At 41.0% G+C, this 14,063-nt stretch overlaps 1 protein-coding gene across 3 annotated transcripts in view; it reads left to right on the top strand.

Moving 5' to 3' along the window:
* The window catches only part of SLC17A8 (solute carrier family 17 member 8), a gene marked incomplete at its 3' end in the record, with an annotated part of 51,591 nt that overhangs the window by 14,549 nt on the left and 22,979 nt on the right, over window positions 1-14,063 (top strand). For 2 of the 3 annotated variants that reach the window (XM_081249304.1, XM_081249303.1), the window contains exons 2-3: window positions 4,293-4,545; window positions 12,595-12,713. In XM_081249304.1, coding sequence (XP_081105430.1) covers window positions 4,293-4,545; window positions 12,595-12,713 — 372 coding nt within the window. Of the gene's footprint in view, window positions 1-4,292; window positions 4,550-12,594; window positions 12,714-14,063 lie in introns of all 3 variants that reach the window. The other variant, XM_081249302.1, reaches the window with a different exon arrangement.

Raw genomic sequence — 14,063 nt, 5'->3', positions numbered from 1 at the left:
AAATCCTAATTCCTGGTACTTTTTTGTGTGTGTATGTTGGAAAACAGTTTATTTTTAATAAAGATAGGAAGGAATTACACTGAAGTATTGATACTTATCTCCATGTTATGCAATTATAGGCAGTTTTTCTGCTTCTTACTTTCAGATAAAACACAAAAGTATAAACTTATTTTTATAACCTGATAATTATTATAAAAAAGGAAAAAGTGAACAAGTTGAATAGTCAGCTTCTAAAGAGGAACTAGCTCATAAAACTTAAATGTTTAAACACACTACACAGTAAATAAGTTCTTACCATATATATAAAAACATCAGCAGATGAAATTTGTAGTATCCCAATAATTGCAGCCCCCAGCCTTCATCTAATCCCTGGTGAGGAATATGTATTTGGAGATAGGGTCTTTAAAGAGGCAATTACATTAAAATGAGATAGTTAGTTTGGACCCTAATCCATGTGACTGGTGTCCTTATAAGAAGAGGAAATTTGGACACAGAGGGACACAGATATACACAGAGGGAAGATGATGTAAAGATACAAGGAGAAGACAGACATCTACAAGCCAAGGAATGAAGCTTCAGAAGGAAGCTAGGCAATACCTTAATCTTGAACTTCTGGCCTCCAGAACAGTGAGAAAATAAAGTTTTGTTGTTTAAACCACTCAGTCTGTGGTACTTTGATATGGCAGCTCTGGCAAACTAATACCAGAATATTGTGGCTTAAAGTGGTCAAGTAACTTAGAGCCAAAGTCACAAAACTGGCACATGGGTGAAACAGCATTCAGCTTCTCTCATTCCAGAGCCCTTTCTCTTAAATATTCTCCTCTACTGGGTCATCCACGGTGACTGGGCTACAAAATAAGAGATGACAAGGTGACTCAGGAAGATCACTGGGACAGAACACAGCCTGGTGAGCTGGGAAACTCACATGAAAGGGAACTTGGCTGGACAGGCAGGAGAAAGGCTTCACATCTTGCCCCTACCCTTTACTGGCTCTGTGGTCTTGGCCAATCCACTCTTGCTTTCTGAACTACAGTTATAATTTGTGTCAAATGGAAGCATTAGATTTCCTGTCTCACTGAGCTGTTCTAACCATAGAATAAGATCATTATATGAAAGTGTAAGGAGAGGAAAGGGCAGAGGGAAGGAACTGAATTTGCTTCATACAAATATTAGTGTAGTTGTTATATATTATCCATGTTTTAGTGAATATTAGTATTATTATAATAATGTATCAATATTAGATCATCAGTTTTCCATGCTATTCAAATTATATATGTTCTGATGCCAGAAATTCATGATGACCACTGGGGCTGCACATTATAAACAGTTTTATGATACAAATAACTCTTAGACATCAATATAAATGGCAATAAATGGCATTAATGCTCAGCCCAGCAGAGTGGACTCATTGAATGGTTATGAGGATTAATGTAATAAAAGTAGCTGGCATATATTGAGTTTTCACATGTGTCAAGTTCTGTTCTAAATGATCTAATATAATAATTCATTTATGGCAATCCTAAGAACAATCCCATGAAGAAGAAACTATTATTATAATTCTCAGGTTACAGATGAGAAAACTGAAGCCCAGAGAGGTTAACTAGACCAAAGTCACACAGCTAAGTAAAAAGAAGAGTAAAATTTAAAACTAAGGGACACTGGTTCCTAGACTGGACATAGATTGGAGAAGAAATGCATCCAGGATGTCACCAAGTTTTTTGCCTGAGGAACCAAAGGAACAAACTTGTCATTACTTGGGATGGGAAAGACTTCAGGAATTAATTTCTTTTAGGGGAACTCAGTTTGGATATGTTAAGTTTTAGATGCTGATCGTGTGTCCAAGAAGATGTAAATAAGTCTAGATATGAAAATTGGGATCTGTCAGCATATGCATGGTATCTGTAGCCCAGAGGCAGAGTGAGGTGACCCAGAAAGTATAGATAGAAAACAAAAGAGATCTATGAACTGAGTCCTGGGTATCCAAGTGTTTACAGGTTGAGAAAGTAGGGAATCAGCTTAAGGGATAAAACAGAAGGAGTGGTCAGGGAATTAGGAGGAACACCAAGTGAGTGTGGTTTCTGTGAAGGAAACAAAGTAGTCAAGGAAGAAAGAGTAATCAGTAGTGTCAGGTGATGCTGATAGGCTGAATAGACGAGGACTGAAAATAGCCTTTGGGTTGAGCCACGTAGAGGGCATTGATGACCTTAAGAAGAACAGTTTTGGTGGACAGGTTGGGAGATACCTAGTTGGAGTGGGTCCAAGAGAGAATGGGGAAAAGGGAAGTGAAGACAGTGACTTCCAATTTTTTTTTTTAATAAAAGGAAGGTGAGAAATAGGGGAGTAGCTGAAAGAGAAAGTGTTTTTACTTCAAATTTTAATGTGGGACAAATAAGAGCATATTTGTAGACACTAAGAATGATCTAGTAGAGAGGAAAAATAATTGATTAAGTATGGGGGTAGGGATTTCCTTGAGTAGATGAGAGGCGATGAGATCTAGTGCCCAGAGAGAGAGGTTGGCCTTAGCTAGAAGCATGGACAATCATAGAAAAAAGGTAGAACAAATTAGCATAAATGCAGGTAGGTAGATAGGTACACAGGGAGGTTGCTGAAGTTCTCTTCTGATTACTTCCATATTCTTGCACATTTATTAAGCTACCACTCTGAGCTCACACATTGAAAATGAAAGCTCTTTTTCCTGTTTTACTATTGCTCTTCACCTTGATTTCAACAAAACCTACATCATCCAGCAATTATAGCTGCTTGTGTATGTGTCTTTCTTTCCAAACAGCCTAAGAACTGAAGAAGGGCAGAGACCATGTCCCCTTCTTTATTGTTCCCTAACACTCAGCGCAGTGCCTGTCACACAGTAGGCACTCAATAAATATTTGATGAACTGAATTAAATCCAGTACATTTGCTTCTCTCTACATGTGCTTTAACCTCATTTGCTTGAGTCATAAAAAGCTACCAAGATTATTTCTTCTGTGAATTGGTGGGCAAATTATTTGTGTTTCAGTCTGGTCTGTATTAGCTATTAGTGAATATGATACTCAGGAAAACGTATAAGCTTTGCTTATTTTTACAAAGACTTGGAACTTAATTGGGCATCCTCAGAAGGGTTACAATATGTGAGAGGATGCATACAGCTCCTTTTATAATTGACAGATTGTGTTCAGTTTGCCCAATTACTCTTTTCTTTAAAGAAGAGTAAATTTACTGTAATAGACAGACCATAATCTGAATTTATAGAACTCAGTGAGAAATCCTACCATCTGGTCAAAAATTGTCAGAGAATCACCTCCTTAGAAGAACCACCTAAGGAAGAAAGGATACACAACCAGTTGGTTGTGTGCTGTGATAGAAAATGTGTCTCCCTACCTCCATCTAGTATTTTATTAAGACTTAGAAAAAGAGGAAGAAAGAAAAACATCTGCATTAATTTTCTACTGTATATCTTTTTAGCAAGCTTCAAGTGACATTAATATTAAGGTCAAACATAATAGTTAGCTGGGTCATGCAATGTGGATGAAGTCTATGGGTACTCTTTCAGCAGGAAGTTCAGTAAACCATATATATATATATATATTTAATTTATTTGTTTTATTTATTTATTTTTGGCTGGGTTGGGTCTTCGTTGCTGTGCGTGGGCTTTCTCTAGTTGCGGTGAGTGAGGGCTACTCTTCATTGTGGTGCGCAGGCTTCTCAATGTGGTGGCTTCTCTTTGTTGCCGAGCACGGGCTGTAGGTGCATGGGCTTCAGTAGTTGTGGCATGCAGGCTCAGTAGTTGTGGCGCATGGGCTCTAGAGCACAGGCTCAGTAGTTGTGGGACACGGGTTCAGTTGCTCCATGGCATGTGGGATCTTCCTGGTCCAGCGCTTGAACCCATGTCCCCTGCATTGGCAGGCGGATTCTTAACCACTGCATCACCAGGGAAGTCCCAAGCATATTGTTGAGGACACAAACTCTGGACTTGGGTTTGCATCCCACCATAGATGACTTAGCTTCCTCATGTATAAAAGGAAAAGATAACACGATCTACTTCATGCGGTTGTTATGAGATTAAAACAATTTAATGCCTATAAGGGTGCAATATGATATCCAGAATATCAGTAATTTTAGCCATTATAATTTATTTTAGTAATAATGATGATGATGACGTTAAAAAATGCAGGCTGCATCCTACTCTGGGTTTCCTTTTTTCTTTCTTGGTACACTTTTCCTTTTTCTGTAGTACACTTTGTTTTTTTCTGTAATCCTGGTCTTTCTTCTCTGCCCATTCTTTTTCCACTGTAGGAAAATTGATGGGACCAGTGAGGAAGAAGGTAATATTGAGCTGAATGAAGAAGGAAGGCCAGTGCAGACGTCCACGCAGAGCCCCCCACTCTGTGACTGCCACTGCTGTGGCCTCCCCAAGCGCTACATCATTGCCATCATGAGCGGGCTGGGATTCTGCATTTCCTTTGGGATTCGGTGTAACCTTGGAGTTGCCATTGTGGAAATGGTCAACAACAACACTATATATGTTGATGGAAAACCGGAAATTCAGGTCAGTGTCTGTCTATGGTGAGAGTTCTTTCGGCCATGGCTGTATTAATGTTTTAAATTCTTAAAATAGAACACATAGGATTATAAAGGAAACCCATCATTTTAAAATACAGATATAGGTCTTCCCTGGTGGCGCAGTGGTTAAGAATCTGCCTACCAATGCAGGGGACATGGGTTCGAGCCCTGGTCCAGGAAGATCCCACATGCCATGGAGCAACTAAGCCAGTGAGCCACAACTACTGAGCCTGCGCTCTAGAGCCCGCAAGCCACAATTACTGAGCCTGCATGCCACAACTACTGAAGCCCGTTCACCTAGAGCCCGTGCTGTGCAACAAGAGAAGCCACCGCAATGAGAAGCCCGCACACCACAATGAAGAGTAGTCCTCGCTTGCCACAACTAGAGAAAAGCCTGCGTGCAGCAACGAAGAACCAATGCAGCCAAAAATAAAATAAATAAAATAAATAAATAAATAAAAATAAAGCAAAAACATAAAATAAAATACAGGTACCAAAATATTTAAAAATCGAATTTGTGATATAGAAACACATGGGCTTCTTTATGATCATGTCAGATGACAAACTCTAGCAATGGGTCTAATAATTACTGTAATTTTGAAGTCTGAAGGAGAAGCAATAGTTTGAGATAGCAGCAACAACCATCATGTGATATGAACATATTTATAAATTCCACTAGTAACAGGGTCACAGGTACTGATAAATGACTGGGGTTTGTTTCCTACATTCATAGTTACAGGAAATGCTAAAGTTTAGTTAGTGGAAATAAAGATGCTGATTTTTCCCCATTCAAGTTCATAGATCCACATGGTTCCATCCACGGACTCCAGGTTAAGAAACCCCGGTAGAAAGGTAAAGCATGGGGCAAGCATCAAGAGAAGGAAGCAACAAGTAAAGTGGGGTTAGGTCTTGCAGAGCCTGGTAAGCCATGAGGGGAGATAGGGGTGGGCTTTAAGCAAAGAAGTGGTATGGTCAAATCCATGCTCCAGAACAATCACTGTCCAGCCAGTCATCTCCCAATGGATTGGGATTGGAGTGAGTGGAAGCAAAAGGCCCAGTTCAAAGGCTGTTGTAGTCATAAGCACTTAAATGCTTTAAGCACTCTGATGTCACTTAAATAGTATTGTTTTTATGAATCACTGGAAAGATAAAATCTGGTTTGTTTTTTAAATGGTAGGCCTAGAGAAATATTGAAATTATGGGAGAATAAAACGAAAATATATGCCCAGTTGATACCCAACATATACGTGTTTCATTGTATTGAATACACACACAGGAGTGACACATGTGGAAATCCATCTGTTTGCAGAGAGACATCTAATAGTTCTCTGGTCCCTGCCCATATTTGGGGAAACATTTATTTGTTTATTTATTTTTAAAATTTATTTATTTTATTTATTTTTGGCTGTGTTGGGTCTTCGTTGCTGCGTGCGGGCTTTCTCTAGTTGCGGCAAGCGGGGTCTACTCTTCGTTGCGGTATGCAGGCTTCTCATTGCAGTGGCTTCTCTTGTTGCAGAGCACGGTCTCTAGGCGCATGGGCTTCAGTAGTTGTGGCACACAGGCTCAGTAGTTGTGGCGCACAGGCTCAGTAGTTGTGGCTCGCGGGCTCTAGAGCGCACGCTCAGTAGTTGCAATGCACGCGTTTAACTGCTCCGCAGCATGTGGGATCTTCCCGGACCAGGGCTTGAACCCATGTCCCCTGCATTGGTAGGCAGATTCTTTTTTTTTTTTAATTTATTTTAATTTATTTATTTTTGGCTGTGTTGGGTCTTTGTTGCTGCGTGCAGGCTTTCTCTAGTTGTGGCGAGCGGGGGCTACTCTCCGTTGCGGTGCATGGGCTTCTCACTGCGGTGGCTTCTCTTGTTGCGGAGCACGGGCTCTAGAGCACATGGGCTTCAGTAGTTCTGGCACACGGGCTCAGTAGTTGTGGCTCATGGTCTCTAGAGCACAGGCTCAGTAGTTGTGGCGCATGAGCTTAGCTGCTCCGCGGCACGTGGGATCTTCCTGGACCAGGGCTCGAACCCGTGTTCCCTGCACTGGCAGGCGGATTCTTAACCACTGTGCCACCAGGGAAGCCCGGTAGGCAGATTCTTAACCACTGCCCCACCAGGGGAGCCCCGGAGAAACATTTAGATCAGAATTTTCCAAACTGGTGTCTGGAAATCATTGTTCTGTAGGCTGTGCTGTAAAGAAGGTGTCTTATGAACTGGGAGCCTTTACTGTGTTGTGTCCTATGAGAATCTCCAAAAGGGAGTGTGGTGTGCATTGTTTCCTGGACTTGATTGCAGAATGCTTTCTTTCATGCCACATGTGTTTCTTGACAGAAACTGTTCCAGCATTACCTGGAACAGTTTCTGTCAAGCACTGGTTTAGGAAAATTTGATTTCAATTCATTAAAAAGAAGTCTTTAGTTGGCTGGCAGATTTTTTGGGTTTTTTTCCTTTTCTTTTTAGCTAAGAGATTATTCTGCCAGAACAAAAGGGTACCATGGAGATTCTTCTAACCATTCTCTTTTTGATGCCACAGCTGAATCTGTTTTAAAAGGATATCCTGATTGTTTATTTTGAGGCGGGGAGGGAGGGCAGTAGAGGTGTGAGGGAGCATGTCATGCATTTTAAAAATAAAGAATGATGTATATTAGTGAGGTTTCAGGTGTGTATCACATGCATTCTGGCAGCCTTTTGTGAGCAAGGGCAGCTAATTAAACTTGTCTGCTGAGGCCCGCATCAAAATGATATGGTAGTTTGCAGTTGTTTGTTGCCTGAAAAGATAGGCCTAGGTCAACAGAATTTGCTTGGAGGTATATGGAAAAGACATTTTGATAAACTTAAGGAACAATGCTGTGCGTGCTCTCTGGTTTCTATGGTTTTGCCCTCTGGAGTCTTAGAGAAACTGATTAAGATCTAAAATATGTTTTACATCATTTTCCCTGGCCTTATAAGTAGGAGTTTAGTAGCATTTCAGAAGTTCCAATTTATAGCAGGCCATTTCTCTCGTATCCAAATAGAACAAAGCTTAGATATCATCTGAGCATGTTCAACCCGATGACAAAGATTTCACTAAGTGTATTACAAAAAGCTCTCAATGGCTGGTATATTTGTTTGGTTGGTTTTATGGGAGAAAAACTAGATATTTTGCACTGAGATATTTTAAAATCTTAATTTTCAGCAGAGGGAGAGAAGTAAGCAGTGTGAATTGGCAGGTCTTGCAAATAAATGGCATATATTCTATTAGTGGTATAAAGGGTAGTTTTAGTTGATGTGTGAGTAATCATTTTTAGTTTAACAATTATGAGTTTTAAAACACGTGAATCACTTAGAACAGTGTCTGGCATGTGGTGAGCAATAAATAACTAAAGTTTGAGCAACTTTGAGATTGGTTCCCATTACCCTCAGGAAAAACCCAAACTCCTTCTCCTGAATCATGAGCCCTGTAGGGTTAAGAAGAATTGGGCTTTGGAATTGGCCAGACATGGTTTCAGACTTGACTCTGTTATTTATTAGCTCTGGGATCTTGAGCAAGTTGCCCTTCTGTCTTGGTCAGGGATTGCTGGTTGCAAGGAATAGAATTGCAGGGAAACCAGCTGAAGTTAAGAAGGAAATTACAGTGGGGCTATAGGGGATCTCACGAAAGTGAAGTGCAGAAAGCAAATCTGCTGTGTATGTTTGTGCAGTCTGCACCCTAGACAGGGGAGCCCAGCCTGAGGTGGGACTAAAATCCAGGCTGTACCTTACTGTGGGGAGGAAAAGGAGCCAGGAAGGGCAGAGTGGAACTGGACCTCATGGGAACTAGGAAATGCTTAGCTTAGTCTCCAACTTGCTTGCTGTGCAGTGTCTTGCATCTGCTGCTCTCTGAGTCTGCTCCATTCTCCCAGGTCTCTCCATGGACTGTTGTTTTTGTTTTTTCCCTTTCTTTTTTTAAAAGAAATTTATTTATTTATTTTTGGCTGCGTCGGGTCTTAGTTGCTGCACACAGGCTCTTTGTTGCGGCGCACGGGCTTCTCTCTAGTGGTGCCGCGTGGGTTACCGAGCACGTGGGCTCAGTAGTTGCATTGCATGGACTTAGTTACCCCACGGCATGTGGCATCTCAGTTCCCCGACCAGGGATCGAACCTGTGTCCCCTGCATTGGAAGGCGGATACTTAACCACTGGACCACCAGGGAAGTTCTTCCTTTTTCTTTAACCATGGCTTCTCACTGCCCTCCAAAGCTGAAGTTCTTTGAGCCGTTGCCTTGCTGGGGAGCTGAGTTACTTGGCCCTGACTCCAGTGGGACTTGTTTCAATTCAAGTGTTCAGTATTGTCTAACTAGAATCTCTGGGTTCAGATTAGAGAGAGAGAGAGAGAGAGTGAGTGAGAGAGAGAGAGACAGGTGGGCTGAGTCCAACCCATGCCTTGGCTCCCTCTACTCAGGTGTCCAGTCACAGGGGAGAGGCCCATGGCTCTGGGGGAGGAAGAGAATCCTCTTAGAAGGAAACGTGTGTAGGGGGCCAGGAACTGGCATTTCTAGCAATTCTTTGCTAATCCTCATTGCCTTATTGTGAAATGGGAATAAAAGGCCTGCTTTACAGATCAAATGAGATAATCTGGCACCAATTTATTAAAGACCTATATTACTTTCCTAAGGCTACTGTAACAAATTACCACAAACACGGTGGCTTAAAACAATAGGAACTTAGTCTCTCATATCCAGGGAGACCAGAAGTCCGAATCAAAGTGTCAGCAGGTCCACACTTCCTCCAAAGGTTCTAGGGGAGGATCCTTCCTTGCTTCTTCCAGCTTCTGGTGGCTCCAGGTGTTCCTTGGCTTGTGGCAGCATCGCTCCAATCTCTGCTTCTGTCTTCACACGGCCTTCTTTCTGTGTATCTTCTCTTATGTCTCAAATCTCCCCCTGCCCTTCTCTTGCAAGGACACGTCTTTGGATTTAGGGCCCAGCTAGATGATCCAGGAAAACTCATCGCAAGATCCTTGACTTTATCACATCAGCAAAACCCTTTTCTCGAATAAGGCAGCATTCATAGATTCTGGAGATTTTGTGCATATATCATTTGGGGCCCTTTTTTCAGCCTAACACAGTACCTGACACAGTGCTTGGCTTATAATAATATCTCAGACATGAGGCCATTATGATTGTAATGGGCTCAAGAGATAATGAAAGTCAGTTCTCTGCAGGCACAAGTGCTCTTCTTCAGGTATCATTTCTCCAATGGACAGAAGCACCATCTCGTCAGAGAGAAAGACATGAGCAAGGGACAAGGTGATTGACAGTTAGCTGCTGGTTGAAGTGGATCCCTCTGTCTTGGATCCTTGGATTCTTGGGGCATTCTGTGACTCAAGGCAAAGAAGTCCAGTCTCTACTTCTCAGTGAGAAAGTCAGGTCTCCGCAGCAATGGAAAGAATATAGTTTTTTGGGGTCAAGTAGGTAAGAGGGCTTGGTCTTGGGTCTCTTTATAACTGGTTGTATGACCTTGGGCAAGTAAATTAATCTCTCTAAGCCTCAATTTCCTCTTCTATAAAAAATGAGATAAAAATAGTTACCTCTACCTGTTGTAAGGATTAGAAGAGGAAACACATGGAAAGTGACTTAAAATCATGACCCTCTTCACTCAGTGCTTCCCTCTGTCTTTGAGTAAAAGCCAAGGTCCTTATGATGAGTTAAAGGGCCCTTCATCATTTGAACCTCTCTTATTTTTATTTATTTATTTATTTTTTGTGGTACGTGGGCCTCTCACTGCTGTGGCCTCCCCGTTGCGGAGCACAGACTCCGGACATGCAGGCCCAGTGGCCATGGCTCACGGGCCCAGCTGCTCCGCGGCATGTGGGATCCTCCCGGACTGGGGCACAAACCCATGGCCCCTGCATCGGCAGGCGGACTCTCAACCACTGCTCCACCAGGGAAGCCCTGAACCTCTCTTATTTTAATGCCTATTATCCTTTTCTTCACGTTTACCCTCCTCTACTGACATCTTGCCATTCCTCTAACACACAAGACGCATCCTTACCTCAGGGCCTTTGCACTTGCTATTTCTCTGCCTGGAAAGCTTTCTTTTCAGAAAATGAACAGCATGACTTGCTCCCTTTCTTCCTTTAGGACTTTACTCAACAATCTCACTGAAGCCTCACTGAAGCCTTTCCTGGCCACTCTATCTAAAATTTCACCCTACTTCATTCCTATACAACATTTCTGTCCCCTTTTCTGCTTTATTTTTTTCTTCTTATCACTGATCACCATCTAACATAGTATGCACTTGTATAATTTCTGCCATCCCCACTGGCATCTTTGTGAAAGTAGCAATTACTGTCATTGTTCACTGCTGTATCCCCAGTGCCTAGAACAATGTGTGGCATGAAGTAGCATGAAATAAAAATTTGGTAAGCTGGTTTGAATGAATGATTGTTAGTCCCATTTTACTCTTGAGCTTCAACTTCCTAATCTGCAAAGTGGGAACTACAGTACAGAGCACAGGCCAATGTTACCTGGACTGTGATCTCCTCAAGGCAAAGGCAATACTTGTTTGAGTTTGTATTTATACTGTCTATCACCTGACCTGGCACACAGGAGGCATGAGGTGCATGTTGAATAAATGAGCAAATTATTGTATAACAATTTGTGGGAAAATAAACTGTGATGAAAACTTATGAGATGTTGGGGACATCCCTGGTGGTCCAGTGGTTAAGACTCCGCACTCCCAATGCAGGGGGCCTGGGTTCGATCCCCGGTCGGGGAACTAGATCCTGCATGCATGCCGCAACTAAGTGTTTGCATACTGCAACTAAGAGGCCTGCAGGCTGCAACTAAGATCCTGCATGCTGCAATGAAGACCCGGTGCAGCCTAAATAAATATATAAATAAATAAATAAATTTTTTAAAAAGAAAATTTGTGAGATGTAGTATGTTGATAATTAAGAACACTTACTCCGTAATAGGAACATCTTGCATTTTGATTTCAATGCTTTACAAAGCCATTCATTTATTCATTCATTTGGCAAATCTTTATTTGCCCCTTCTACATTACAGGCATTTGTTTCAGGTACTAAGGCTATAAAGTCAAAAGGACATGGCTGCCACCTTAGAGTTACTCGCCACCCCATGTGGGAAGTGGACACATGAAGGGCAAGTTTGAGAACAGTGTGAGTGCCATGGCTGCAAGAACAGAGGGCTGTGGACCAAGCCTAGGAAAATGACCACTTCAGTTCAGGGCAGTTGAGGAGCTTCCTCAGAGGAGGGATATTTGTAGGGAGCCTGAAAAGGATGAGGTACTATGGCTGGGGAAGAAAGTGAGGAAAGGCTCTCTAACCCTCAAGAATCACATTTTCAATGACCTAAGCGTTGTGGAAGGGTATTTTGTTGTTATCATCGTCATCACCATAACAACAATAATGGCTGCTAACACTTCTTGAGACTACACTATATTCCAGGCATTATCCTAATGTGTTAAATGCAAAATCTCTAAGCAGAGGGATAACCTACTAGAAATATTTATGGTGTTTATCCCCACACATATTATAGGGAGGTAGAATAGGTTTTATTATCCTCATTATGAAACGAGAGACTTAACACTCTCATTCCCTTTGTGCTGTCACTAAACTGGTATCTGAATAACCTAGTAAATAACCTAATAAACCTAGAACTTATTTTTTGTTTTCTTTGCAAGTTGTTTTGTTTTCTTCCTAGCACTCCTCATTATTCTGTGTGTGTATATATATACACACATATACGTATATATATAATATATACACACATACATGTATATATGTACACACATATACATATATATATGCACATATACATCTATTTTTTTCTTTTTTAAAATTTGTACATAATCTCTCCTTTCTATCACTAGAACTTGAGGTCAGTGACAGCCAGGACTTTGTTTTATCCTATATCCCAAGCACACAAGAGGCCCTCCATAAAATATTCTTTGAATAAAGGAGGGAAGGAAAGACCTCATGGGGTTATTGTGTAGGATGATCAATGAATAATTATGGTCAAGTGTTTTCTTCCAAACACAACTGTATCTGATTTCTTGTTTCCAGACAGCACAATTTAACTGGGATCCAGAGACGGTGGGCCTTATCCATGGATCTTTTTTCTGGGGTTATATTGTGACACAAATTCCAGGTGGTTTCATTTCAAATAAGTTTGCTGCTAACAGGTAAGATAAATTGATATAACATGAGTGCTGCACAGATCATAATATGGCTTTGTACTCTTATAAAATCTGCATAATTGGCTCTCAATTTAGGGGTACAGAATGAAAGATAGAAGCCGTTCCTAAGGATGTGATTCACAGACATTGATCTTATATGATCCTGTTCTTAAGAGTCTCTTTTTGTTTACTTTTTTGTCTAATCTAATCTATCTTGCAATTCTTTAAATGATTATGTAATAAAAAGATCAATTGCATCCGAGTCAGGAGAAACCGTTCCTGGACCCTAAGTAACTCACTTGGTGACCTCTACTGGGTTCCTTTTTTCTCTGGGCCTCAGTTTCTTCATCTGTGAAATGAAACGGATTAGATTGTGTTTGAGTTGCCTTTGACCAATGACATTCTGTGATGCTCTGTACTATGTTAATATCATCCTGTTCCAAACTAGTTTTGTCATGTGAGTAGGAGGGGCTAGTCTCTAGATTGCAAGATGTATTTAATGCCCTTGAGATTCTATGGTAGGTGTTTGAGCAATTAAAAGTGGGTCCAAGACAAAATGAGCTGCTTCAAGGAGTAGTAAGTTCTCTGTCACTAAAGGTATTCAAGCAGAAATGATGGCCACTTGGGGGAGATATAGTATGTATATGTACCAGAAAAGGAGTGTACTAATTATTTCCAAGTCTCTTCTAGTTGTAACTGACTTTACATATGCGGATTTTGTGAAGTGTATACTTTATAAAGCAGTGTTTTTCAAACTCTAAAACAGAACTCATTAGATAGTAATAAAATCAATAGTGATTTACCAATGACCATTTTCTAAAAAAAAGAGGGAGAAATAGAAGAAAAGGTAATCAAATAGAATAAAATAGAATAGAAAATGTCTTAGCTCACTGCACATTTAAGTATTGGTTTTTGAAACTTGTTTTGGTTACATTTGTGTATATCAGTGTGTTGAGTTGCAGTATAAAATATATTTTGTTTTATGGGTCAAGGACAAAAGAGTTTGAAAGTCATCTTGTATAAGCATGACTCATATTTACTTATGTTCTTGTGTAGTTTGTGTCCTTTATTGTCACTTACCTGTTGTATTCTTCTTAAAAAGTGATAAAATATTAGTTCTTATGGTCTCTGGGGTTACTACGTACACTTCTGCCCTAAGAAGAAATAACATATAAAATGATTTCACAGCATGTAAAAAGGGCTGAAGCATCACTAACATGTGTGAGAAAGGAAGAAAATGCTGCCAGCTCTCTTTTCCCAGGACACTCCTGTCCAGGCAGGGAGGAGAAGGCACATGGTACTTGGCAGAGAGCTGGGGGCTAAGACAGGTACACAGCCTGTCTTGTGCTTGGCTGG

The sequence above is a fragment of the Mesoplodon bidens genome (assembly GCF_964165515.1).
Source record: "Mesoplodon bidens genome assembly, chromosome: 11".
Taxonomy (NCBI): Eukaryota; Metazoa; Chordata; class Mammalia; order Artiodactyla; family Ziphiidae; genus Mesoplodon; species Mesoplodon bidens.
This window is presented reverse-complemented; position numbering and strand designations above follow the sequence as displayed.